Source organism: Nothoprocta perdicaria, unplaced genomic scaffold (genome assembly GCF_003342845.1).
Source record: "Nothoprocta perdicaria isolate Ctin4 unplaced genomic scaffold, notPer1 scaffold_86, whole genome shotgun sequence".
NCBI classification, from domain to species: domain Eukaryota; kingdom Metazoa; phylum Chordata; class Aves; order Tinamiformes; family Tinamidae; genus Nothoprocta; species Nothoprocta perdicaria.
The window spans coordinates 2,729,390-2,752,955 of record NW_020456154.1 but is presented as its reverse complement, the minus strand read 5'-3'; the positions used below and the strand labels follow the sequence as shown (position 1 = coordinate 2,752,955).

General features: G+C 45.3%; 1 protein-coding gene across 7 annotated transcripts in view; it reads left to right on the top strand.

Annotated features, from left to right (window-relative positions):
* RBFOX2 (RNA binding fox-1 homolog 2) overlaps positions 1-22,680 on the top strand; it is a 122,583-nt gene extending 99,903 nt beyond the window's left edge. For 4 of the 7 annotated variants that reach the window (XM_026052289.1, XM_026052286.1, XM_026052288.1 and 1 more), the window contains 8 exons: positions 1,772-1,832; positions 4,305-4,358; positions 4,494-4,586; positions 5,663-5,795; positions 11,198-11,237; positions 18,938-19,026; positions 19,974-20,046; positions 21,092-22,680. In XM_026052289.1, coding sequence (XP_025908074.1) covers positions 1,772-1,832; positions 4,305-4,358; positions 4,494-4,586; positions 5,663-5,795; positions 11,198-11,237; positions 18,938-19,026; positions 19,974-20,046; positions 21,092-21,136 — 588 coding nt within the window. In that variant the 3' untranslated portion in view covers positions 21,137-22,680. Of the gene's footprint in view, positions 1-1,771; positions 1,833-4,304; positions 4,359-4,493; positions 4,587-5,662; positions 5,796-11,197; positions 11,238-13,861; positions 13,923-18,937; positions 19,027-19,973; positions 20,047-21,091 lie in introns of those variants that run through there. The other 3 variants (XM_026052291.1, XM_026052287.1, XM_026052290.1) reach the window with 3 other exon arrangements.
* The last annotated feature ends 886 nt before the right edge of the window (positions 22,681-23,566 follow it).

Below are 23,566 nucleotides of genomic sequence, written 5' to 3'. Positions count from 1 at the left end.
AAAAAAAAAACAAAATTAAATAAGAAAGAAAAAAAATCCATCTGCCATCTCACATTAACACTACAAAATGTGATTTGACTTGTTGTCCCCACCCACCTCCTTTCCCCCCCTCTCCCCCTTTTATTTTCAATGCTGTTGAGTAATGCCGCCTGGACTTTGGATGTACATATCGTTTTGTAGCAGTCTGAGCTGTTTGATTACTGACTTCATGGTGATTTCCCCTTGCACATCTTACTCAGAGTTACTGAACTCCAGTTTGGCTGGTTTTTATTAATGCACCCATTTCCTCCTCTCTCTCTCCTGCCCCTCCTTTCTGCTGCTCTCTCCTTCTGAGACCTGTTTGTAGCTGTTACTGTTGGCTTTTCTCTCGCGCCCTTTCTCTCTTTCCCCCCCTCCCCGGTTTCTTTCTTTACTCAGTTAAATGCAGCTGTTGGTCTCTTTGCTGACTGGTGGTTTCTGATTGGTTCTGGCAATTTTTGTTCCTTTAAGTGCTTGTGTTGCACTTTGCTACAGCAGCTGATTTCAGGCACTCGCTCCATCTTAATGACTGTCTGTGAGACCCTATCTCCTCCCTCCCCCCTTTCCCACCCCCCAAATCAGTTGTGTTTTTTTTTTCTTTCTTTCTTTCTTTCTTTTATCTGTGTGTGTTTAACTGCATGCTCTCAGTCTCATCATTGTTGTTTCCCATTCTTTCTTTTTTAAATGTGTAATGTTTCTATTGTTTTAGGGCCCAAACTAGAGTAAATACAGTTCCAGACTCCTCACCTTATATAAGCTCATCACACYGTAAGTCTCAAAGGGCCAGGAGCAATTTTTGTTGGAAAATTCTCTCTTCTTAAGCCTGGCCTCAAGTCCCATTTGGCATGTGTTTGCTAAATTCTTGATGCTCTATAAAGCCTTCACCCTCTTTGCAAGAGCTTGGAGGCTGTCTGACACGGGGCTGCAGTAACCTGCCTTCCAAACTGCTCCATCTTTTCTTTATCAGCACCATCTCTGTGGTAATAACACCCCACCTGCTTGAGCAATCAGAATGCTTGGAACTGTACATAGCTCTGTAAAGAGGGTGGAGGGCACAAAAACGGACAAAAAAGAGACCCAACTTCTACTACTGAATGATATTTTTCCCCTTTTTGCTTCCAGAGATTTTTTTCTTTGTTGGGGAGATGGGAGGGAGTATACAGAAAAAGGCTTGAGGATGAGGAGGAAGCTGGGGAACATTGAGTGTGTAAATGGTTTCTTCCTAAAATCTCCTTAGGCCTTGGGTATTCAAATCTAGAGCTCATCTCCTCCAGGTTTCCTTTCTGTGTGAAGGGTGCCTTTCCCTGGGGCCTCTGGGCCCCAGTTGGACGGTGAGCAAGAGAAACGAGTCAGTCTCTGCTTCAGTTTCCATGTGCTGGAGTGCAGAGGTTACCGCCGCCTTTCTCCAGGAATCTGGGCAAAATAGTGGGAGACGTACCCCGCAGGAGTGATGAGCTGGAAATAGCCACGTGCCCAGGGCTGGCTGGACGTCTGCGAATCTGTACTTTACTCTCGTTGGCCTTTTGTTTAATGCATAATTTAAAATGCCACATTTAGTCGTAATGTTTATAATTAAATGGCAACTGTTAAAAGTAATTTAAATATTGCATTCTTGTTTAATTTTTTTTGCTGAGACAAGTATAGTGTGTGTGTGTGTGTGTGTGTGTGTGTGATTATCTGAGGGTTTTCTGTCATTTTCCCTAACGTGCTGTGCTTCCTTCCCTCTCCTTCCCCTGCCCTTTCTTACTTCCAGGTTAACAATGCCACGGCACGAGTGATGACCAATAAGAAGATGGTCACACCGTATGCAAACGGTAAGAGAGAGACTGGACGGGCTAACAATGAGCTGAAGGAGTTGGAGGAAGACGAGGGTTCCCTGGCAAGGGAGAAGTGGGAAAAGTCAGGGCCTCTCCTGAAAAAAAAAAAAAAAGGAAAAATAAAGGGAGAGGGAAGGGGGGAAAATAGAAAAAAAAAGTGTTCTGTAGTGTTATTCTCAGATACAATGCTAAGTGTTTATAGAGACATACTAAGACATACTATTTTATGTATATCTATATAGAGACATCCTGCTTTCTCGAGATGCAGAATCTGGGCATGTCCAGTGTGCAGAGCTGGGAGGAGAACCCAGAGATCCATGTGTTGCCTGCCCCTGCTGCAGGCTGGGGCTGCACTACTGTGCAGTGATAYTTGCAGCACCCTGGGGTCTTGTTGCCATCACTTAAGTGGATATGAGTGTAGGGGCATAGTTTGGGGTACAATTGGAAATGTCTCCACTTACACTCTAACTGTAAAATGTCTCCATCCCAGGTAGCCAGGGAAACGCAGGCATTGGGACTGTTTGTTCACTTTTTGTTACAGGTTGGGTCCTCAGTAGCTTTTCAGTGAATCTGAATAAATAAAAAAACAAGTTGTGTGTGTCAGGAAGAAAAGAAGAAACAGGAARAATCCTGTTTCATTTTGGGTATTTTCTGCCTGTTCATACACAGCAAAAAAACATTTTTTCTGGCAGAACTGAATGCTGCTTTGCTGTAGATTTTGAATCTGAATCTTTGTTCTGAAACAGGCAGTAAAATCCTTTTGCTCTGGAAACATTCCTGAACAGTTTCAACAAAACAGGAAGCGAAGTATAGCTAGTTTCTGGTGTGAGAATCTGACTTGGTTACAACATAGGACTTGGGAGTCAGAAGGTCTGAATTTTATTTGTGGCTCTGCTACTGTCTTGTTCTGTGGCTCCTGTCAAATCACTTAATTTTGYTTGTTTGTAGAGCTGAGGAGATAGGGGCAGAAATAGTGAGAGGTAGAGGCTGAAATTCTGTTTAAGTGTCTGAGAGGAACTAGGACCTCTTGTAGTAAAAGGCAATATGGCCACATTGTGTTGTCCTGAAAGCATGGGCAGAAAATGTGTAGCACTATTTGTTAGCAGAAATTAGCTTCCATAGTTATCATTGATCATGCTAACTGATAGGAAAACTTCATGTACTTTTGCAGCCAGCAATGCCTGCTTTAATACTATGCCAAGACCTTTGGTATTGGGCCAGGCTTCAGGTAAATGGAGTCGAGATCACCGAGCCATTACTGAATTTGGGGGATCCTAGTGGTCTTAGTGACACCTCCCAAATTGATATTTGCTTTCAAGATGGGCATGTGCGTCTTGCAGAGGGAGGTACTGCACGTCTCATCCTTTCTCTGCCAGCAGATGAAGATGTGCTATTGATGAGCTGCTCGTAACACTTCTGAGGTGGTTAGAGGAGCTGTAAGTGCAGAAAGTGCTCCAAGGCATAAAAAGTAAGACAGAGGAAGGATATGGGTTTAGTTAAATAATAATTCCTGCAAATGCCAGTTGAGCAGATCAAGGCTTTCCTGAAAAGAGTTCTTTCTGGAAGTCAGCCCAGATCATGCTGTTAGCTTTACTCCCCTTTGTTCTCGTGCTGGGTAGAAAGGGAAGAGAGAGACATTTTTGGATCTGTCCAGTGGAGAACGGGAGCTTCTTGGTACCCGTTCTGCAGTGGCCGACCAGTAACTTCCTCAGRCATTCTGCTCTCATATGGTTTATGTTGGTGATTTTTGGTTCGTGCCCATTATCCAGACGATTTAAATGCCAGATCTCTAGGAATGTTTTCATTTGAAAAAAAACAGCATAAAGAAGGCAGGAGAGAGAAAAATAAAGCATAGGGGAGAAATGTGAGAGGAATAGACTGCTTTCTTACARTGTAATCCATGTAATGCAGTGAGGRAAGAAATCTCATCTCCATCAGTGTGTTGCCTTTTAGCAGATCACTAGCAAATAGGACAGACAGACAGTGTGTTCTGAGATTTCTTGAATAAAATAAAATATAAGATGCAAATTGTCTCACTTGGGAGCACAGGCTGGACTGGAGGGTTTATTTAGGCAGGGTCGGGCTCTGCGGCATTCCTTGTGAATGCACGGAGGAGCTGCAGGGACTCGCAGGCAGCTTCGTGGAGGGAACGCAGGGCCGCCCTGTGTCTGGGGGGGAAYGGGCACGTAAGGGAGCTGAAGTTCCCTGCAGACACATGGCTGCTGCCCTGGGATCAGCCAGGCTTTGCCGTTGCCTCCAATGCAGCATCCGACGCCCAGAACTTGACCTTAGAAAAGGCAGTTGGCCTCCATCTACACCAAGGGGGATTGAGGTGGAAGCGGCAATTGCAGAGCATGGGAATGCTCTGGGAAGCCGGGGTGCACCCAGGAGACTGTTCCCCCGACCCGCGCTACTCGCTCCTTCTCTTGGTGTAGATTTTGGCATTCACTGCAGTCTTTGTTGTTTCAGGTTGGAAGTTGAGTCCTGTGGTTGGAGCGGTGTACGGCCCTGAGTTGTATGCAGGTAGAGCCTAAGTAGACACTTCCACTTCTGCCATTGAACTGCAGTGGTGTTTGTTTATGTTCTCCGTTTGCTGTTTCTTTATAACATTTTTACCTTTTTTTTGTTTTGTTTTTATTCTTTTTAAAATTAAATTAGCGTCCAGCTTTCAAGCAGATGTCTCGCTGGGCAATGACGCCGCAGTGCCCCTGTCAGGAAGGGGGGGTATTAACACTTACATTCCTTTAATCAGTAAGTAGCCCCATTGGCCCCTCTCGTGTTACTGTGCTTGAGTAAACTGTGAGCTATTACCCTTCTCTCCAGGCTGTATAATATATACTTGAAAGGATGGGTCTTGTTAGGAACATGTTTCTCTCTAGCCCGAATATTCTGTGCAGTGGCTGCAACTTCTTTTTTATCTCCAGTGTGTTTCCATGCTGGCAAATGGGTCTTAAGAGATAAGGAGGCTGCAGAGCAAGGGGAGATGGGAGGGTGGGTAAGGAATGGGCTGGCCCTATTTTTTTTCACCCCTTGCAATCACAGAACGGGCAGATCCCTAAAGTACATATTATACAAGCTGCTAACCCACGAGCCTGCTGCAGTGCCCTGGCAGCAGGCACCTGCATGCACCTTGCTTTGTATTTGTGCCCTGTGACTGTTACCTGCTGGTTACGTATATGCGGATGCCTCTAAGGCTTTACGTCATTGCACCCTTAGCCAGTTGACTCCAGCATAAAGTGTAATAAAACAGGGCCTAAAATGCATGGGGCCAGTTTTTTCGTCACATTTGTTACAACAAAGATGGGCCCTCAGTGAACTGGCACTTTGTGGGAATCTCTGCTGCTGTTACATGGGATATCTTGTCTTGCAGGCTTTAAAATGAACATGCAGAGAATTGGGTGGCAAAGAGTGGGAGGGGAGAGGAGGGAAGAGACTCTGATGTAAGTTGATTGACTTTAAGGACCCCTTGACAAATGGTTTTAAAGACTCTCTGTGGTTTCGGAAGAGCCACCCGCTGTATTCAGTACCTCTGTGTCTTGGACTCTGACTAGACTGCATGATGGAGTGGAAAGGGGGGAGGAGGGAGTACATAACACATCTGTGCTGTGCGGGGTGAGGCCTGCCAAAGCATTAGCCCTTGCATGCCAAAGCTCTCTGCAACCCTCTCACCTCTGAAGGCCACAGCATCGCAGGAGGTGTCTGTGCTGGGCTCTCTGCATGCCCSTTGGCCACCGTGGAGCCTCCCCTGTCACCTTGCTTGAGGCCGACAGCTGCCTGTGGGGCAGCAGAGCRGCCCCCTTCACCCTGTGCCTTGTTTGTCTCTCCAGTTCCAGGCTTCCCCTACCCGACGGCAGCGACCACGGCGGCCGCGTTCCGGGGCGCGCACCTGCGGGGCCGAGGACGGACCGTGTACGGGGCAGTGCGGGCCGTGCCCCCTACAGCCATCCCTGCCTACCCGGGGTAAGCGCCGCGCGCAGGCGCCCAGCGCTCCGCACGGCCGCGCCGAGGAGCGCGCTGCCTAACCATGAAAACAGCTGCGAGTTGTCTGGATGGTGAGAGTCAGGGCCTTGCTGGTGCCCGAGTGCCGTTCTGCACACGCTGAAGGAGGGCAGGTCCAAATTTTTCCACGTTACACTCCTGATGGAAACAATTTTCAGGTTTCCAAAATTCTGATAGTTAAAAAAGAGAGCTTAAGGCGCTGGTGGATTCTCTCTCCTAATTCCTGAATGCGTCTGCATGGTATTCATCATCCGTTGACCCAATGTGTTCTAGCACTTTGGGAAGGAGACAAAGAGAGCAAGTCTAAAGTTTCTGAGAAGATTCTGCTCTCTGCACTCCCTTTGCATTTGGTTACCAAGATTAAGGAATATTATCCATTACTTTCATGCCTCACCATCTGGCAGTAGGACACAGGAGAGCCAGCTACCCACAATGGATTTGCTTTCTTTGTTGGAGACGATTTAAAAAGGTTTAAAACAAAGATTAATCAAGTCCATTAATTTAATATTGGGAGTGTTTGGRATATAAGGAGAACAAAACAGAAACATTTTTCTCCCTATTTTTGTATAAAGCAATGCTGAACGTGTGGCCTTAGCGTTCTTTGCCCTCTGGACTGTTCACTACTAATGCAGTGGAATAGATTCTGATACAAATATTCTGCTGTTTAAAAGTACAGGGGACTAGGCTTGTTCATATTTTTTTTTTCTGTTCGTCTGTGTGTGTGTGTGTGTGTGTGTGTGTGTGTGTGTGTGTGTGTGTGTGATGGAGCAACAAATAATTCAGCAAATCCCTTCCAAACTGTGTCTTTTAATTTTGAGGGTGCTTTGTTCGTATTGCCTGACTAATTTTATTTGCCACGTTCTGCAGGCAACTTTCTCAGAAAGAACAGGAGTAGGAAAGAATCTCCCGAGAGAGGGGAATTGACTTTTCCTTTAGACTAGCCTCYACAGGGAAGAAAAAAGTATCTACATCCCTTACTTTGAAATGGAGGTGGAAGCCACACACTGTCAGGAGCTGGTCTGATCTCTGCTAGATGAGCTTGCAGCACCTTCTGTAGCAGATTAAGTGGGGAGAGCTTCTTTGGTCCTTTTGTKGTAGAGTGCAGGGTGGTACTGAGAGCAGGGCTCAAAGAAGCAAGCTGCAGTGGTCGTACATCTGCCTAGCTTTGGATTCAGGCAATTCAGGCAGTGCATGTATTTAATTCACCCTAAGACCTGAAATGAAACCTCTTGTCTGAGCATGTAGGCCTTCCAGATGGAGCGTTTCTGTGGTTTAGGATCCACCTCTCTTCAGCACTGCGCTTAGTTCGTAATCTGTATCCTTCGACCTGCCACTTGTCTGTCTGTCTTTGTTGCTCTAAAAATGACCCAGTTCCTGTTTTATTAGGAAATGCTCCATAATGAAGCAGAGAAGCAAAGCTGAGCTAAGTGCTGCTGCCTAGGAGGATTTGGAATGCTTGCAGTGGGAAGGGAGAGGGCTCGAGTTCTCCCTCCCTGGCAGTCACGACTGGAGCCTTCCTAGCAAGGGATGTCACCAGCGGCACCCTGGGAGAAATCCCGGCTCTGCGTTGGATACAAATCCAGCCTGAGTCCCATGTAAAGAATTCCTTTCCCTTTGGAGTATAGGCCAGGCTCCAATGTTTATCCCATCCAAACACTGCCTCGTGACTGATTTGCCTGCATTATATTGGCTTTGTCTGACCCTGCTGACCGATTTCGTACATCTTTATTGGCAGCGCATTATCCGGTAGATATTTGGAGGACAGTAGTCACAGTYACAAAGCTCCAGAACTGTCCTAATCCCAAGCATTGGCATGTGGTAAACTAATTCTGCTCGTTGTCATCATGGTCCACATTGCTACATGCTATTTTGCAGGATGAGTTTGGTTCCTTGTGGAGTGATGTCAAATGTGCTGTCAGTTCTGTGTTCCAGTAACCTGCAGGACAACTACGTGGTGACGGTGATGTTGCCCTCCATGGAGTCAGGGACAGGCACATAATTCCCGACACCTTATCCTGCAGCAGTTGCTTTTTCCCTGGCCAGTGGAAGGATGATACCATAAGATCAGTTGTCAGACCATGAATGGTCAAGATAGAGTGAGTAATGAGGAAGAAGACAGTGAAGAAAGCTACAGATTAACTCAAAGCTGGTAGAAAGAATAGTTTTTTCAAAACCTATTTTTTTGTGTTGTCACTGAATTTAAGAGCTTAGCGGAATTCGAAAGCTAAGGAATGTAGAATGATAAAAGCTTATTGGAATTGCCATGCTGGATCAGACCCGAGGAGCATTCAGTTCTACTTATTTTCTGACAGTGTCCAATGCTAGATACTCCAGAGGAAGGTGCAAGAAATCACGTAGTTTTTAATACTTTAAACATTGATTTCAAGGCCTAAAGCTCAGATTTATTAATGAATATATGAAATGTAAGTATTTGCAGACGTAGACACTTATCCGAGGAAGGTACCTTTTGAAAGCGATTACCCAGAGAACTGGAGAGGATGCCAAATATTCACCTGAGCTTGAAGACAGAGAATAAGTCTCATGTAGGAAAAGAAGCGATTTTTTATTTTTATTTTTTAATATAAGAGGACCTCTGGTATATAATGTGGCCARACTGGTACTGCCTTGATTTGTAGCAGCCACAGTTTTTTAAAAAGAATGCTGATAAATGGGACTTCAGCCCAAAAGTTCTAAGAATTAAATCTATGCCTAAAAGTCTTGCCTACTGTAAAACTCAGTTTATTTCTCAAAATGTCGCAGAAACAATACCTTGTTTGTGTACCTATCTAAAGAGTAGGCTTGTCATAATAAAGGATAATTCAGTCTAAGAATGCAAATATATAAAAGATTCACAAATTCAAAGCTGAAAGTAGATTAAAGRCAGCCAAGGCGTAAGACAATAATAGATCTTTGGTTTTATTGTTGGCATGTTTATGTTATTTTTTTCTTCAACACCACAGTCAACTGTAGGGACAGCTCAATTCATGATTTGGCTGCTTTACAATAATGATTTAGCCATAATGATGGCTGCTTTACGATATGAAGATACTTATMTCTTTGGTAAACACGTTGTAGCTCAGCTAGCGAGCTTTGAGCAGAGGTTATCAGACTGCAAAGTCCTGCCTTGTCCCCGTTGCTTTAAAGTGCATGATTTCTTCTAGTTCCTCTGTTCGCATTAAGAATCACAGTTATGGTTATGGATATTTTAGCCTCTAAATAAACCTTGCCAAATGTTGGCACCGGCAGTCGAGCTTAGCTAGGTCCTGGCCGAATGAGAGAGGGGATGCGTGTGTGCCTGGTTGCCTGGACGTAGGAAGTTGCTTCCATTTAGTGGCTTTCCTTGCAATTTTCTCTGGAGAGCTGGTGCTGGCATCTCTTGGTGACAGGACCCTAAGCTGCAGGGAACAGTGGCCCGATCCAGTGTGGGAATGCTTGTGTCCAGAGTGACTGTTCAGGATGCTGACGTGTTCATGGACCAACAGCCGCTTCCTCTGTCATGCGTTTGCCTTTCCTGCAGGGGCAGGTGGAGTATCACTGCTAAAACACTCCTGATCCTAGATAGAGAACCCAGCAATGTAAGTCGCTGCCCCAGGAGCCAAATTCTTTGTTTTGTGATTGTACAAATTTAGCTTCAACCAACACGATCTTACGGCCTGCTTTCTCCCTGCTGAAGTGGCTCCCCTCTTCCTCTAACAAGGATCTCTATCTTCATAGCAGCTCCAAATGCTCTCGGAGACCGTAGTAACTCTGTCTGTTGGGAGTGGAGTGTACTTTTCTTGGGGAAGACGGCAAGACTAAATTATTCAAGCAGTAGCTAACACTGCAACAGATTCTTTTTTTTTTTTTTAAGTAATAGCATGCAGAATTTTGGCAAGGTATGCTGGGCTTTTTTATGTGTGTGCGTGCCTTACAACACGTGGGTGTCTGCGGGTGGCAGGCTCTCTGCAGCACTTCACATTCCATCTGATGTGTTTAAAAAAAAAAAAAAAGTAATATTAAAAAGCTGGTGTCACATCCCTTCTTTTTGTCTTAATGCTACTGGTAAGTCATACACACTAGACCCATGAACCTCTCAGGTGGTGGGGCTGATGATTTCCGAATCAGTGGTGAGTCTGTGCAGAGCAATTCAGGGGAAAACCCGCAGGAGCTTCAGGGGAAAACACGCTGAACGCACACGGGTGGGGGGCAAACCCTGTCTTCCTTCCTCATCCCTCCCCGACCCCTGTCCCCAGAGCAAGCTGCCTAGTCCGACCCTAGCGAATGCTCCCGTGAGAGTGGCTCTTTGGGAACCCCCAGACTCCAGGTTAAGAGTTTGCTTGAAGTTCTGAGAGAAAGAAAACAATGGCTTAAAACAGAAAAAAAAAAAAAGGCAAAAAAAAACCCAAAAAACAAAAGCACCATCCCCCGGAAACCCTTCCAAGTTGCTCCTCTGTGCTAYGGAACATGCCGTTACTAGCAGGGCCTCCCACTGCACCTTTCAATTCCGGGACCTCGGAGCAGTCACCTAACCTTTTTAGCTCATTATCTCTGCTTGTGAAAGCAATGCATTGTGGGTATTTTTGGTTTTTTCTTTTGAATTACATTTCTCTGTGTTTACTTTGATCAGAATCGATTGACTTGGTTTTTTTCTTTTTTTTTTTTTTTTTCCTGAGGTGTTGCATCGGTTCTTTAAGATGCTGAATAATAATACTTTGCATGCCTGTGTGATCAGCCGAATCTTATCGCATGTCTAATGTGCAGGGTCAAAGCAGGTGATGTATGGATGGCAGAAACACAGTCACGAGCCCTGTGAAAACTCGAAACGCGGGATTGTCCACGAGCATTCGGAAATACGCTTCTGACATGGGTGTGAATCCCCAGCCCCTGTGGGATCCCTCCTTGAGGGGCTCTCAGCCTCCAGAAGCGCCCACTTCACGAAGCCAAAGTTTCCACGTGTTTAGGGGATAAATAACMAAAAATAATTCCAGGAGAATAACCAGAGTGAAGGTTTCTCAACCCTGTTTCTCTTCCTCAGGACACCAGATCTTTTTTCCAGTCTATTTTTATTGCACGACCTGGTTGTTCCCTCTCTCCCTCCCTCCCTCTCTCCCTTGCATTCTGCCTCCYGGTGGCCCCGGCATGCCGAGGGGGRCGGCTCGGCGCCGGCAGGCGCGCGGGCGCACACACACACACCACCTCTCGCTGAGTCGCTCCTGCCAAAAGCCCAGGTTGTGGATTCATACATCACCTGCCTGTGTGAAACGCATGTGCATGCTGCCGTCCTCAATAACCGGAATGTGTTTTCTGTTCTTTTGTTTTCTGTTTTTTTTGTTTTTTTGTTTTGTTTTTTTGTTTTGTTTTGTTTTTGTGTGGATTTTCTGCAGTGTGGTTTACCAGGACGGATTTTACGGTGCTGACCTCTATGTAAGTACACACACCGGAGCCTTCTCATCCCCAACCCCTGACAAGCCAGCCTTTTTTTTTTCTTTTTTTTTTTTTCCTTTGGTTTGTTTGTTTGGTTTGGTTTGTTTTTTTGAATATCATTTAATTTTCTTCTTCCTTGTGGATATATATATTTATATATTTAGGAATGCAAGCATGCTTCTCTGTCACTGCGCTTGCCCCTGGGTGCAAGACCTGAGCCTTTGGGTTTCCTGATCRTTGCCAGGGTCAGTTTTCTGGGCGTCCTTTCCCCCACATGCACACTRCTACTAATCAGCCTGAGAGATGATTAGCAAATTAAAATTTCTCTCAACACTTCTCTCATTTACATAATTTGGATACAAAAATAACAGGACTGGTTTAGCCTCAGACCTTCCCTTTCCTTCTCCCCCTCCACCCTCCCCTTTTTCTCCCCTCTTGGGGCCCTTTCAGGTTTGATTTGTGCAGCCCACACTAAGCTGAGCGAGTTTTGTGTTTACATATGTTCAGTGTGCCACAGGGATACAGAGAGTATCCCCTGGGGAAGACATTGGGACTGGCTGWAAATAGAGGCTGAGATGTTGGAGAGAAAACTGATGTTTCGTTTTGCTAGTAAAAATCTTACCTAAATAGGCTAGATTCTTCTACYTTAGGGAATTTTAAATAGGAGTTCCGTGGGGGTGTTCAGTTAGGAAAGTTAGCAGGCTCCTCCTCTCTGGAAGTTATCTCCGATACCCAAGGAGACTTTCTGTCCTGCGCTTGCACAGCCAGCCTGTGTTGGGAGTCTTCAGGGACTCCCAAAGGCCCAGAGTGTGTGTCTRTAGTTGTTGTGGATTGAGGGCTTCTGGCTGGCTAGCAAAAAACGCATTTTTCTTTCCAATGGAGACTTGCCACAGAACAACAGCGATAACAACAGGATCTTCAAAGCCAGAGTGTTCAGATGCACTGGTGACATCGCCACTTGTGGGCTGCTCTAGCAAAGTCCCCTGTCACAGGAAAATCGGATTCTTGACTGAGAAGTTTTTATTGGATAGTGCCACAGTCAAAAGCCTGGATTTCAYGTCCATGCTTCTCTGAAGATAATGCTCCTGATGTTTAGTAAGATGACCTCTGGGGTTCGATTCCAGATAATGGGCAGAGTTAGTTTTTGCATTTCTCTGACCTGTGGAGAATCAGGTCTTGTAAAGGCCCTTCTCCCGACACAATTAAAGCGGTTGGAAGGTGCTTTAAACATATTGGTGCATATCTTCATTCTTACATGTACTATTGTGTGCTCATACTTCTAAAATTTGATGTGCCTGGTCAAGTACTCCCTTATAAAACCTCCTCAAAAGACAACTAAAGAGCCCTGGGTTTTCCCACCTCACTTGCAAAACACTGGTCTTTACAGACCACCAAGTTGGCTACAGCAAGTGACCAAGGAAAAGACAGTGGRAGTGTCTCTTCCCTGTGAGTATGGCACCTAAGAGGCTTCCTTGTTGAAAGGGAAGACAGGCCAGGATTGTTCCCTGTTCATTTTCAGAAAAYTTCTTCAGAGCTTCCACTGCTCGTGGAGAAGGGAGCCTTACTTAACTCAGTAATGAAGAAATCTCCATTGTCTGCACTGCAGTAGCATCGTTAATCCTGAAGCTGAAGTCAGGCTAGAACCAGCAGGTGAACTTCTGAACACTTTGCTTTCTGTGATTTGGGTCTTGCTGTGAAAAAGCAGGACTACAGAATAAGACGCTCTTCAAGGCAGAGTGAGATGTGCTTTTTGCCATTTTATTGTTGCTTGGAGATCTCAAATATAGTTCAGAAAAAAGGGTAGTTTCAATCCTAACTTGAAGTTAGCCTTGCAGACGATTTGAATGCCTGCACCTGCCCTGTACTCCACTGATTTGTGGTGTTTGCTGTAGTGCTTACATTAACTGATTGCTCGGCGTGTAGAGCTGATGGCAAAGGGCTCTTCAGTTGTGATATTCCTGCCTGTGGCGTGGTTAGGAGGAAGAGTTAAACTGAGATTCCCTTAGTTCTTTGGAGTCAGTGGGCTTGTGTTGAGGAAAGGCTAAAAAGGACCCTGAACTGGCAGGTTAGTGAGTGGTTACCACTCTAGTGAGTGGAGCAGGTTACCACTGTAGTGAGGGAAGTGTCCCAAGTTTGGGCTGTTTTTTCCACCCCACTATTATGCACTGATTTCTCATTTTCCTCTTCCTCCTCCTCTTCCTCGCTCCTTTTTTTTTTTTTTTTTTTTTTTTTTTTTTTTTTTCCTTTCCTGGGGCAACCATCCTGCTAGCTACTTCTTCCACGAGTAAAAAAGAAAAAAAAGAAATAATAATCAAAAAAAAAAAGGCATTCCATGTCCTGTTGGATGCATTCCACTCTGGCAAGATACCTGAATTTGTCAAAACGACCTGCCCCGGGATGCAGAGGGCTTGGGGAGCCCCGTGTTGCATCCCGAGAAGGTTGTGTTTCTGGGGCCACTCTGGGGAAAAAAAAGCCCCGTGTGCGAAGGCCCCTCCTGCCTGGGAAAAGCGTGCTTGCATCCACTGGAAAGAAAAGGCTGGTGGGCCCCGCCCGGGGCTGTTTGTATGATTGTTTCTTTCCACAGCTGTGTTTTTTTGAACTGCTCTTCCTGTGTTCTGTTATAGAATAGTCTTACAGGAACCAATCATTAGCGCTAAAATACCTCAGGTAGGAGTGCCAGTGTGACCTGCCAACCAATCAGATTGTGGATTGCAGTGGAAAAAAATGAATTATACTAACCATTCCAGCACCACATTAGAGATGGGAACAGAGGCTTTTTGATTCATTTATTTTTCTATAGGGTAGCGCAGACTCACGTGTGATTGAAGCCCCCGCTCTGGCAGGGTGGCGGGTGTCCAGATTTCACACCGAGTGGCATTTTGTTAAAAAATAATAAAAAAAGAAAARAAAAAAAAAAAAGAGAAAATGCAGTGGAAGGGTTAACAAGGTCATGCTTGTCCCATTACCATGTAGAAGCACGTGCTGCAATGGACACTGTTGTCCTGTCACCTCTCTTAATTCATTCATGCTCATTCCTGGTGCACGCATGCCACCCTTCTAATTMAGAAATACTGGGAACAGTTCTAGCCTTTTCTTCATCTAAACTTGTGCTATAGGGCAGTTTGGAGGTGGAAAAGACCCATTCTAGGTGGATTGGGACACCTGCTTAAATCTACCAGGGGACAAATGTATCCTTCATAGTAACAATTATATGCATTTCTCCAAGGACATGGAAATGCCTCTGTCCTAGTGGCATAAAGGCTTTTCCAAGTTTTAAAAAAAAAAAAAAAAAAAGAAAATGTCAGCAACACATTTTGTGTCCTTAAGGCAGCAGGGAAAGACAAAAAAGGAGGCTTATGACCATGGGATGCACTGAAATAGTAAGACATAGTTTTGTATTTCTTCATGTTCTCACTGGATTTATCACCTAATATGGACCTGAAGAGTGGAAGAGAAGATGGCTTTACTTTGAGCTGAACTGCATAGTCTTAAAAGGCTCCTTTTTTCCCCTATATTAACCTCTCCTGTAATTGGAATGCTGCTTTAGTTGAGATTGCAGCTTCCCATATATGTTGTTTTGCCATGTTTGCCCTGTAATCCTTGAAATAATACAATATMGAAAAGCTAAAGTTCATTGTTAAAGAAGAAATTAAAAGTATATTTTATTGTCATCTTCTGTTGCTGAGCCAAGAGCAACAGAGGAATAATTTGAAATTTGGGGTTTTGTGAACACCCGAGCAAACCCTGTTGTTTGGCAAACAAGATCTGTAGGTCCAGTCTCTCTAGACATTAACATGGGAAAAAAACAACACTGGCAATTATCAAGAGAAGTAGAATTAAAATAAGCAGCATTTAGGGCAGTGCTATGTTGATCTCATTCGCTCCCCAAAAAATCCAAAAGACTGTACTGGAGAGCACAGATCTTGATTTAGGCAGTCATTTTGTTTGCCTGTTATTGGCTGGTAAAAACACATTAGCTTTTCCTTAGTTTCCCTGTTTCCTCCTCAAGGCAGTGCTTGAACTGTCTCCTTTGATAGAGGTGTTTCTGACATAAGATCTTCACAGGAAGCTCAGAACACGCTCGTTTCTTCTGAAACAAGGCAAAAGGTTTTAAGAACGGAACATGGATGGGTGAACTTGTCACTGTGGAATCCCTTCAGCTCAATAAATGGAGAGGGAGTTTGCACGGCGGTCCTGGGTGTCAGGGGCTATGCCACTCGATGGTGTCTTCTGTTGCAGTCTGCCTGTAGCACTGGAGGAGTGTGGTACAGCTAGAAAGGGCTTTTGTTTTTCTTTTTTCTTTTTCTCTCTCTTTTTTTTTTTTTTTTTGGTTTTCTTTTACTAGGAAACATGAATGTTCATGTTTGAAGATGCTCTACTCTGATACAGTTATATTTCCTATAGTACCTGAAGCGAGGGGCATCAGAAATCACTAAGGGGGTGATGGGGTCTGGTAGCTGAGGTGTTGGGTGAGCTTTGCCTTCCAGATCAAGGTGTGTGCCAACAAGAATAGCAGGAGAAAATGATAGTGCACTGGACAAGCTGAGCAGGGCTTTAGGTGCATTGATGGAATTATATGTGGGTCCTGGGTTATGGAGAACAGGAGCATCTGCTGGTTAAGGCACTCTGCACAGCATCTCCTTTGCTCTGTATRGTTCCCAGAGCTCGAGGAAAGCATTTAAAAACTCAAAATAAAATGGGGAAGAAGAGTGAATAACAGTTGCAACTTTCCTCCTCTCTCCTTCACCCTGTTTTAGTGTATTTGGACCTGTTRGTCGTGCTAAATACATCCCTCCGTCAGAGTTCCCCCAGCTGTCCACGCTCATTGCTCCTATGACAGGAATGTACCATGGCCATTATAATCCCCATTTTTGAGATTATTTAAAGTACACACAAGCAGAATTTGCAGACCATTTTCAACCTAGCAGGTCTGCCTGCCTCTGTGTGTGCACATATATCCTGTAACATTTTTTTTTAAACCAACACTAGTTTCAGTTTTACATCAGTGCATGGTTAAAAGCAATACACGTCAGCTATTCCTTAACATCATTTCTCCAATGAATTATTTCTCCTGGTTTTTTTTTTTTTGTTTGTTTTTTTGTTTTGTTTTGTTTGTTGTGCAGTTGACTGAAGAAATCTTAACATCCCGCTCTAAATCTCTCAGTGGAGTCTCTGTTCCCTTCTCTGATATAACAGATGGGTTATTGCTTGTTATAATTATTAACATTGTGGTGTGGGACAGGGCTAGGGTGGGCGCCATTCGGGGGGCGAGGGCGGGAGGCCGTGGGCATCATGGAGGTTGGAATGTTAACTCCAGTGGTGACTGACTGTTTCCGTAATAGCAGGTTGTTGTGGCTGCACGCTCTAGTACTTGAGGCTGTGTTCTTCACTGAGCTTGTGGTAGAGCCTAGGGCCAACCGCTGTCCCAAGAGAATGCTGGGATGGGTAGAACTAGCCAATATGAGTCTGAACGTGGTGACTTTGCTGGTTGTTCTAGCTCCAGATGTCAGCATGCTTAGTTTTTTAATTTTGATTAATAAATGTTACGCCATTCCCCTTCCCACACCTGATTCCAACCCTTCTTTTCTTTTTTTTCTTTTTTTTTTCTTTTTTTTTTTCTTTTCCTTTACAAGAAGTATAAGTTAAAAGAAAATTACATGATAACCCTTTCTGGTTTCAAACTGCATCTTGCTGTCATGTTTAGAGTATGTGCCAGTCACATTTAATAATTAATTAATTTAATTTGATCTCAAATGTGGCTGGTTAAGCATGAGGCAGAGTGGGAATCTGGGCACGTGGTAGAGCAGCCTACCCTGCATAGCCTGGTAGAGCAGCCTGGCCCTGCATAGTGCCAGGTACAAAACGTATCTTATTCCATGCCCAATGACAGACCGTATCAACATGTCAGGAAGCTTCCTTAAAACATAAGGAAGAACCACAACGACATTGGAGTGAAGTTTTGTTTGAATTTGTTGCCAAAGAGTTTGATTTGAATTGAGGTTGCATCTTGTTCATCTTCTCTTTGAGGTTAATGGTAACTGTGGCAGAATGATGTCATGCTAAAAATAAACTAAATTGCCCCCAACCATTGATCTGAAGTACAAGGATTGAAACAATTAGGAACAGGGAGGGACAACAAGGAAAGGAGGGACAATCAATACATGTCTCTCATGCAACATGCCACATGCAACATGCCTCTTTCAGGCAGAGAGAGTGATACTTCCTGAGATTTGTGTTACTCTTTCCATAACTAGAAGACCAAAAGTTCTACTAAGTTCCTCTATCTCAGAGTAGGACATCATCATTGGGCACATTTTTGGTAGCTTTGCTACCCTTCCTTCATGATGATGGGTTCCATCATCATGACAATCAACATGAAGTTAAAGCCATCCCTTTCATTTTAAAACCTAGCCAGCCCAAAGCTGAGCACTGCTAAACAGAAAGCTGTAGAGTTACTCTGAGCACATTCTTGAGGTGAAGAGTCCAAGTCTGCCCTCTAGTCTTTCAAGCTCTATGATGTCAATTAAAAAAAAAGAGAGAGAGAAAGAGCAAAGCCAGAAGCAATATGGAGTTTTCTGGTGTTGTTTACAGCCGTGTGTGTTTCTGGCAGATTAAAGCTGTGGTTCATTTACCATTCCCCCACCCTCTATAGACTTACCAGAAAATATTTAGAGTCATTGAGTGAAAGGAAGATCCAACCTCCGCTTCAGAGCTCTCTTTCCTGACTGCCAGGTAGCCTTTGCCCCTCTTTGGAGGGAGGCCGGGCTCTGCCTTCCAGGACTGCTAGGAATGCAAAGCTGGGTGTTTGGAACAGCCAGTCATCTGTCCCGGTCACCCTGGTGGCCACTCTGCCAGCCCAGTCCTGAGCCTTTGGCTCAGGAGTCACRTTTTCCCAACTGCGTTTTCAGTAACTGCCTCCTATCAGCCTGAATATATTTGAAAGGTGGTTCCTTCATTCAGACCCGTGTAGCATGGGTAAATATGCAGCAGTGGTACAGACTGCTGCGGCTTAATTTCCCCCAACCTGTTTCCTTCTTACCTGGAAGAAAGGGAGGACGTTTTCGTTGGCAGTGCTGGTGCTTTGCTTGTTGGCAGCTCTGGGATCACCAGCTTCCCTGACCACCTTTTCCGTATTGCTTTTGGGCTTCCCTGGCTATTGATACATTTATGTATCTGGGCCAAATGAAATCCCAGTCTTTTAGGTCTTCCAGGATAAGGAAAGAAAAAAGAAAAAAAGGAAAAAGAGAAAATAAAAGAAGAAGAGAGAGATGAAGAATAACACAATTTCTCTGAATGATCTCATTTCTAAATACACACTTGTCAGAAAAATGCCTACCTCTCGTTTCTGCAGTGTAAGAGGAAGGGGACCTAGAGATTGTTAGATGCAAGATTTCAGCTTTCTTCTTTTTTGTCTTACCTCCACACCAAATTTAATTTCCTACAGGGGTATAACCGTGCTGAGACTTGCTTCAATTCATTACTTCTGCTAAATGAGATAATGAGAGAGGGTTTCCTATCCCTTCTGAGCAACAGAAGATCCACGGGTCAATGGGTAGCGCTTGTGACAGCTGTGACATGGGAGCTGATGCAGTTTGAAAACATTTCCTCTCCTTGCGATGTGTGTGATTTTATTTGTTTTATTCTTCTTCTCTGGGTGGGTGGGCAGGTATCTGTAAAGTCAGTTCTCTTGTCTCCTGCAGGGTGGATACGCAGCCTACAGATATGCACAGCCTGCTACTGCAACAGCAGCCACGGCCGCTGCGGCCGCTGCAGCAGCTTACAGCGATGGGTATGTAAGGGGGAGGGTGCCCAGGGCACTGCCTCGCTGTGCCCAGGGAGCCCAGGAGCATCGCTCCTGTACGACACTTCTGCTTCCTTCCCCATTTCTTCCACTTGCACTCGCATGTGCACACATGCATGCACGACCCAACGTGGAAAGACTTTGAATGCACGATTTGTCTCTTTGCTCTTGGGCAGTAGTAGCCTTGGGTATGTGTGAGCTGGCACAGATCTCGGTCTCTTCCTTATCCTTGTGATTCTTTACCTGAAGGAGGTGATGTGGTTATGGCCACAGAGCCAAGAGACGTGATCTGCGTTGCCAGCTCCTTGCTCTACAACTCTGGACAGGCCATTTAATGACTGGGTACATTTTTCTTCCCATCTATGAAGTGAAAGTTCCTCAGCTCGTGTAGTACTTCCGAGTGCTTTAGTTCCGTATGAATGCAAAGGATGGTCATCATCAGAGTGCTTGCCTCAAGGTTTTCCATCTCCTGTGCAGTGAGCCTGCGTTTTAATCCTAGCGCATGCGAGAGCCTTACACTTTGTAGGCCCTTCTCATTCTGGAGAATCCCTCACCACTTTCCCTTTAGCAGCCGTTACCATGCCCGTGGTGATGGTACCAGCACTCGCTCCCAAATTGCATCACGCGAGGTAAGGGATGCACTAAGCCTCAGGTCCGAAGCRCCAGCCTCTTTCCTGCAGGTTGAGGTCACGGCTTCTGCCACGTTGCTGCTTGCAGGTCCTTTCCTGCCTGTCTCACACGTGCATGGCAGGATGCCCAGAGACCATCCTTGGAGAGGGGCTCTCCGCATGCATGTGTGTGTACRTATGCATACATGTGTGTAGAAGGGCATGCTGCTTCTCCCATTTCCTGTGGTCAAACAGCTGTTTCTGTGCTCCTCTGAAGTGACTTTCCTTTTTTTCTTTTTTTCCTTTATTTTTTCTCCCTCTCTTCAGTTATGGCAGGGTGTACACAGCAGATCCTTACCATGCCCTTGCCCCTGCCGCTAGCTACGGAGTTGGCGCTGTGGTAAGTGGGATTTTTTTTTTCATTTCTATTATTCKCAGCACAGGGAACAGCTCCTTACTGTGTATCTGATGCTGAAACTTCATCCACAAATACTTCGTTTTGGGGAGGAGGTCCTTTGCTCTAATACTGGGTTCCCAGTTGCTCTGCRTTCATGTGTCTGTATCCACTAGGAAAGGAGCCAGGCTGTAAGAGACCAGTTACCACTTGGCCTTGGTGCATCCTGGTACAAAGGAGATGGGAGAGGGATGACAGGAAGTGTCAGGAGCCAGTTTGTTGTGGCGCATCAGTTTAGCTGTATCAAGGAGATAGATAGAGCAAGAATCAGCAGTGGTTTTATTAACTTTAAAGACTCTGTTGCATGTTTGAGAAAACAGTTCCTGGATGTAAAGGAGAAAGATGTTCTCATGGCATCTTAACATTCCTCCTGATAGTGGAAGGATGTGGTGTACTGCCTGCYAGTAGAAGTTACACAGGACAGGACTGAAGTGTGTTGGAATCAAGGGTGGCTGGAGTAGCTTGCCCATCCACTCCTAGCTGATGCACTACTTCTGTTGTTAACAAAGACTGGAGTGCAAAGGTGTTCAGTCAGAGAGACATCTATGTACAGGTGTCTGCAGTGCAGAATCTTTGAGTCTCTGCTCATCAACCAAGTATCTCTAAGATACTAGATCTTCATATCAATTTTAGACTCCTCTCTACCTTAAGGTGAGATGAAGACCATCCTAGACTTGCCAATCTCTACTGTCTAATAAATGCAGCCTAGACAAGAGACTCAGATGTTTGGATTGATGAATRCCATCTTGGGTATCCTTTTGACTGGGATTTGCCAAACTTCACTCCTAGTTGGTAGGCTTTGAGCATGTCCCAAGCCATGTCCTTGGYTGTGCAGGAAAAGATCTCTCTGTTGCTTCTTAGGGCTGCTGATGGTATTGGTCAGTGCCAGGGCACAGCTCCCAGTCCTTGGGCAAGCATTGAGGCACCGTCCTGAATGTTTCTTCGTGGTTCACCTCCTAACAACTACTTCTTRTTTGTTTAATTTCTACAGGCGAGTTTATACCGAGGTGGCTACAGCCGATTTGCCCCCTACTGAAGTGACGTGAGCCCCCTGCAAGTGGGACAGCCCCCCCAGTTCATGAGGCCTGGCTATTGCAATATTTACTAGTAGAGGAACTCTATAGCAAGACGAGGAGGAAAAACAAAAAAAAAAACAAAAGAGAAAATACTTTTTTATACCTCACTATGTTCTTTGAATATGTATTTTTTTCCTTTAAATTTCTGCCTTTAATTCTTTTGTTCCAAAGATTGTGCTTTTTTTGGTTTTCTTTTTTTTTGTTTGTTTGTTTTTGTTTTTGTTTTTTTTTTAACTGTGGTAAAAATAATGCATTTCCGTGTCTGTATGTTGGTGCATAGCTTATCCTACCAATCACGGAAAAGGCGATTAGTGATAAGGAATGCTGTTAGAAACCAGTATCATGCAATTAATCAGGAACACGCAGACAGAGTTACTTCCCTGGGTCTGGTGCTTGGTGCCTGTGGGACAGGAGGATGCGAGTGAGAAATCTCCACCTGCTGTGTTTCTGGTCTGCAGAAGGAAGCACTCTCTGGCTGTGGCTGGGACCGAAATCCTAGTGGGAAATAGTTCAGAATAGTCACGTGCATTTGGAAAAGGGGAATGCAGAGACTTTCCWTGTATTTTATCAACATCTGATGTGCACAGGTTTGGGACAATGTCAGGCAAGAGAAGATTCCCTGAACCTCCTCAAAGACTGTGGCTCTTAGCTGCTCTGTGGGGGACAATGRATTTTGAAATTACTTTTTGATGATTTCTCCCCACCCACCCACAACTTATTCTAGCTGATTATTGTCCATTGCTGCTGGTTGTAATTATCTTAGTTTTACTTCCTCCTTCTCAAGATCTTTCTCCCTTGCTGCCCYTTTCCTTCTTTCCTAGAGGAGTGACATATGTAATGATAAGTAATGCCACGCCACAGAGTACTTGCATTATGGACAGCAAGTGGTTCAAACTGCAGAGGTGAAGCATGTGCAGCCTTGATGAGGAAGAAAGCCAGCTGAGGAGCCACACATCCGTGCCGTGCTCGGGCACACTGAGGTCCAGCATGCAGGGTCTCTCCTCCTGTTCATCCTGAGCTGCTTTGGCACTCCCACCAAAAATCTTTTTCACACACTATGAGTGAGAGAAAAGTCATATATAAGCTGCTGAGGGGCAAACGTGTTGGTTTGTGTGGGCGAAGAGGATCCTGTGTATCCAAACRTGATCCTGAAGTGGTTTTGTTGAGCTCAGGAGCTTGGGAGGAGGCAGAAGCAATTTGTACAAGCTATGAATTCATAGGAATTTCCCACCACAAGCTATTTAAGACTTTACATAGTCATCTTGGAGCCCCTGGGTCCGTTCTGCCTAACCTTTCAGTATCCAGAATAGACAAGCACCTGGACTGCTGGGTCCGTACTTGACACTACATATTGCAAGATTCAGAAGCAGAGAGACAAAGAGGGCTCCACACCTCCCAAGACCATCTCCCTTCTGCTCTCATGAAGAGTGACTTGGCTGTTCTGCAAGGTTGGCCTTTTCACATTGCTGTGTGATTAGCCCTGTGGTAGAGAGTTGCAGCTCTGCAGAGCTCCCTTTCAGCTGGGGGCTGCTGCAGTGCTCCTGGCCAGCCTGGTGCTCAGAGGCAAGTGCTCTTGAGCCATTCTGATCTCTCGGTGGGTCCTGAGGTGAGCTTTCCACCCCCAGAAGCCTGCTTGGAGCGGGGCGCCGGAGCCTTTCCAACTCCTGCCCGTGTGCTCGCGCTGTCAGCCAGGGCTGGTACCAGAATAGGAAACTTCCTGCATTTAACACTAATCCGTGTCGGAGGGGAGAGCTCTTGGGAAGGTGCCCTGGCCTGGCCACGYGCAACCACGTGGGTTTTTTGCTCTTCCCCAGTGACACAGCCGAGAAGAGGCACCTCAGATGGGAAGGATGGGGAAGCCATTAGTTAAGCTAGAGACCCCCAAGCTAGTGATTCTCTGGAGGAGTAGCTAGAACAAGGGGACACCAAACTGCCAGCCTGTTGGCCACTGTTTTTTTTTTTTTCTGGTTTTATTGTTGGTTTTATTTTTCTTTTCCAAGCCAAAGTTTGGTTTGTTGCTTTTATGACAATTTTTTTTTGTTGTTGTTTGTATATAAATATTTTAGTTAGATTGAAAACTGGGAGGGGGAGCAGGGTGTTGGGGCTTTCRCAAAATCTAGGAAACGAGGGGAACTGGGGGCTTTTACTGTTGGGCTAGGGGAGGGGGTCAGGATTTGTGGTAGAGATAGTCATACTCAAGGAGAGCCATTTCCACTGCAGGGCAGCCAGGAGATTTCTGGAGCTGGGAAGCAGCAAAAGCCTCTACTGGACTTGTGCTCCCCGCAGCTGGGGTGGAGGGGCCGAAAGGGAGCCCATCCCTTGCCTTGTCCTCAGGGAGGAGAGGGCTTTGCGTGGGGCGTCCGCAGGCTGGGGGTGCCCGGGGCGCTTTG